Source organism: Sinocyclocheilus anshuiensis, unplaced genomic scaffold (assembly GCF_001515605.1).
Source record: "Sinocyclocheilus anshuiensis isolate Anshui unplaced genomic scaffold, SAMN03320099.WGS_v1.1 scaffold1344, whole genome shotgun sequence".
Taxonomy (NCBI): Eukaryota; Metazoa; Chordata; class Actinopteri; order Cypriniformes; family Cyprinidae; genus Sinocyclocheilus; species Sinocyclocheilus anshuiensis.
This window is the reverse complement of record NW_015542396.1, coordinates 223,287-226,682: the sequence shown is the minus strand read 5'-3', so window position 1 is coordinate 226,682 and position 3,396 is coordinate 223,287. Positions and strand designations below refer to the sequence as shown.

The window sequence follows — 3,396 nt, the reverse complement described above, 5'->3', positions numbered from 1 at the left end:
TTTCCTTAGTTTCTGCTTTACCAAATGGAATATTTATAACATCACTCGTCCTGGTTGATTCTTTTGCTATTTTATCTGCTATCTCATTTCCTTTTATATTTACATGAGCCAGCAGAATCCCACATCTATCCGAAGCTTCCATAATCTAAATAAGCTTTGATGGATGGTTAGCTCTTCGTCTGTGTACTCTGGTTCAAAAAGGTAGGGTAGCTCTATCCAGTTTTCTCCTCCAACTTCAAAATCGTCCGACATCGTTGTTGGTTTGTTTTTTTGTTGTTGTTTTTTGTAAAGGGCGTTTGACTTGGGCTGCATCCGAAAGCTCTAAAATGCTGCCTTCGGAGGCAGCATTCCAAGGCAGGAAGGCATCAAGGCACGTCCGAATCTAAATTCTACTTAAAGAAAGACTAAACAAAAAACTTTATGTAAAACACACACACAACCACTGTGTTACGGGGCGAACGAGACGTGAGATGTGCGGATCCATTTGCAAGGCTTTATTTAGACAGAGACGTGGTCATAAAACGGGCATGGGTCAGACAGTGGCAAGCAGGGACATTAGTGACTTTCAGGGTGCTTTCACACCTGTAGATCGATTGCTTTGTTCCGAAACAGGGATTAAAATTATTACAATGTTGCTTTTTATTCTTGGTGCGGTTCGCTTTCATACGGCAATGTTTCTAAACGGACTCAATTTGTTAATACAAGTCACGCGCGAGTAAACTTCTCTCATTGGTCAAAGTTTAACTTTTTTGTTTTCCGGGATTCCACTTAGCTGTCACAGCTGTCATCTGCCCATTGGATTGGATTGCTTTCTCACTACAACCGAACCACTCCAGAGATAATTTTCAATCGAGCCGAGACCACCTCGTTCAGGCAATCTCGGACCGATTGTTTTGGCCCGGCGGATTCGAGCGCGATTGCCGTGTTCACATATGCCCAAACGAACCGAGCCAAGGGGGGAAACGCGCCAGGTTCCGAAACAACGGGCCAGATGTGAAAGCACCCTCAGACCCCGACTAAGCAAACCAAAGGCGACAGCAGCGACAAACCCAAATTCCATCAGGTGACAGAAATGGACTCCACTTGGTTTCTCTCAAGGTTTTTTCTCCAAGTCAGTGGACCAGTTCTCCTCTGGCCTAAATTATGTATTAGTTCAGTAGCATTTCTAAAGTAGAAAAAGGCCATTCTGCAAACATTGGAAATACGATTATCAAAGGACAGATTGCTATCAAACGTAACGCCCAGGCTCATAACCTAGAAGATGGCATAACAGTAAAACCATCAAAAGACAGATTATATTCAGTCATCTTGTGTCTTTGAGGTTTTTTTTCGCAATAACTAATACATGATTGAGAAGAAGGAAGTTAACTAGCCATCCAGTCTTTGTTATCAGTTATACGTTCTGCTGACTTGGCCAATTGAGAGGTTTCGTTGAGTTATCAGTTATACGTTCTGCTGACTTGGCCAATTGAGAGGTTTCGTTGAGTTATCAGTTATACGTTCTGCTGACTTGGCCAATTGAGAGGTTTCGTTGAGTTATCAGTTATACGTTCTGCTGACTTGGCCAATTGAGAGGTTTCGTGAGTCTGGAATAAAGCTGAATTCGGTTATCTAAATACCAAATATGCAATAAAGCGTTGTCAACTTTATCTATTTTCATAAATGGCTGCACCTTACATTACAGTCCGGCAGAAATTGTTTCATGATCTAACATAAAGTGTTTTCCAGGTAATGATTTCCAGCTAAATGAAGTGTTGTTCTAGTCAATCATTAGCTATATTTTTTAAACTTTTTTTTTTTTAACATTTCCTCCTCCTTTAGCTAAATAAATATAGGGTAGACTCGTGTCAGCATTTTCAACAAGACAAGGCTCTAAATGAGTATCCAGGTGAGTCGATATGCTTAATTTCATTTGCTTTTTATTTTTCTCCTGCATTATATAGTCAATAATACACTAAAACATTCTGAGACAAAATTGGAAAAATAATACAAAAGAAAAACATAAACAGCTTATCAATAAAATATGTTCTAAATATTCTTAAAATAATAAATATAAAAATGTAAAAATATTCATTTCATATAGAGTGAAATCTACTTTAAATAGTCACATTATTTACCTTAGCTACTAAGGGAATCATTTCCTTAATAATCATGTGCCATCCTTTCAAAGATGGGGGTTTTTAGGTGAGGGACTTGAAAACATTTGGAGAGTTGGCATTGGATGCCATGGATTCCTGGAGGTAATTGTCAATAATTTTCATTATTTCTTCATGTTATGATTTTGGCCTAAATTGTATTTACATGGTATGTTCTCATCCATTTTAGGTGAGGGACTTGAAAACTTTTGGAGAGTCCTCCTTCATGGAGAGAACTGTGCAATTCAGATACCAAACGACAGGTTTAATCTCTCTCAATGGTACGATCCAGATGAGAGTAAAGCAGGGAAGACAAACACGGCAAAGGCAGCACTCATCGACAGGTAAGACTTCAATTAATTTGCCCTCATAAAAAATAACTTATGATGTTCACTTATGTTCGTCAAGTTCAAAAACTGTCAAATTTTAATAATAACGTTTATCAATCTGTCCCGGACCCTCTGGCTGAAATGTTTCATTTTGGGGCCTGCTTCTAGAGTGCCAGTTCCCATCTGATCTGGGCTCTTTCTTAGGGTTGGGTATCGATTGGGATTTTTAAGATAAGCCAAATCGATACTTTTAAAATGTTTTTTTAAAAGTATCGTGCCTGAACCGATACTTTAAAAAAAAAAAAGAGCCACAAAAAAACGAATGGATAACATTAAAGAACATTATATTTAGTTAAAATGAGTGAATTGACTGAGTGCTGTCTGTCACTGTCTTTAATCAGTTCTGTGATTGACTGTATATGTTTTATATTAAATATAAAATGTTAAAATTAAAATTGCAACATGATCGTTTTCTAAAGTATGCGTTCATATGTGTTAAGGGCTAGATTTTCTCTGGAGGAAACAGCTGTGGTGTGATGAGGGGTGAACGCAGCGAAATAAACATATTTTAAATAAATATACATAGCATTCACATGCTCCTCGGATGCTCTCATTTCCAGAGTTGTGCTTCCCTTACTCTAAGGCTAATAAAAGTATTTAACGATCTAGGTCATTATTTAATACAAAACCACACAATGTTTCTACTGTATCTCTGTCAATCACTCTGACATTTAGTTAAAATTAGTGAATTGACTGAGTGCTGTCCGTCACTGTCTTTAATCAGTTCTGTGAATGACTGTATGGTATGCCACATGCACTGTAATATGTTTTATATTAAATATAAAATGTTAAAATGAAAATAGCAACATGATCGTTTTCTAAAGTATGCGTTCATATGTGTTGAGGGCTAGATTTTCGCTGGAGGAAACAGT

At 37.6% G+C, this 3,396-nt stretch overlaps 1 protein-coding gene across 1 annotated transcript in view; it reads left to right on the top strand.

Moving 5' to 3' along the window:
* The window catches only part of LOC107692850 (probable polyketide synthase 16), a 33,346-nt gene that overhangs the window by 7,465 nt on the left and 22,485 nt on the right, over positions 1 to 3,396 (top strand). The window contains 3 exon segments of the mRNA XM_016492060.1: positions 2,171 to 2,228; positions 2,231 to 2,240; positions 2,326 to 2,479. Coding sequence (XP_016347546.1) covers positions 2,171 to 2,228; positions 2,231 to 2,240; positions 2,326 to 2,479 — 222 coding nt within the window.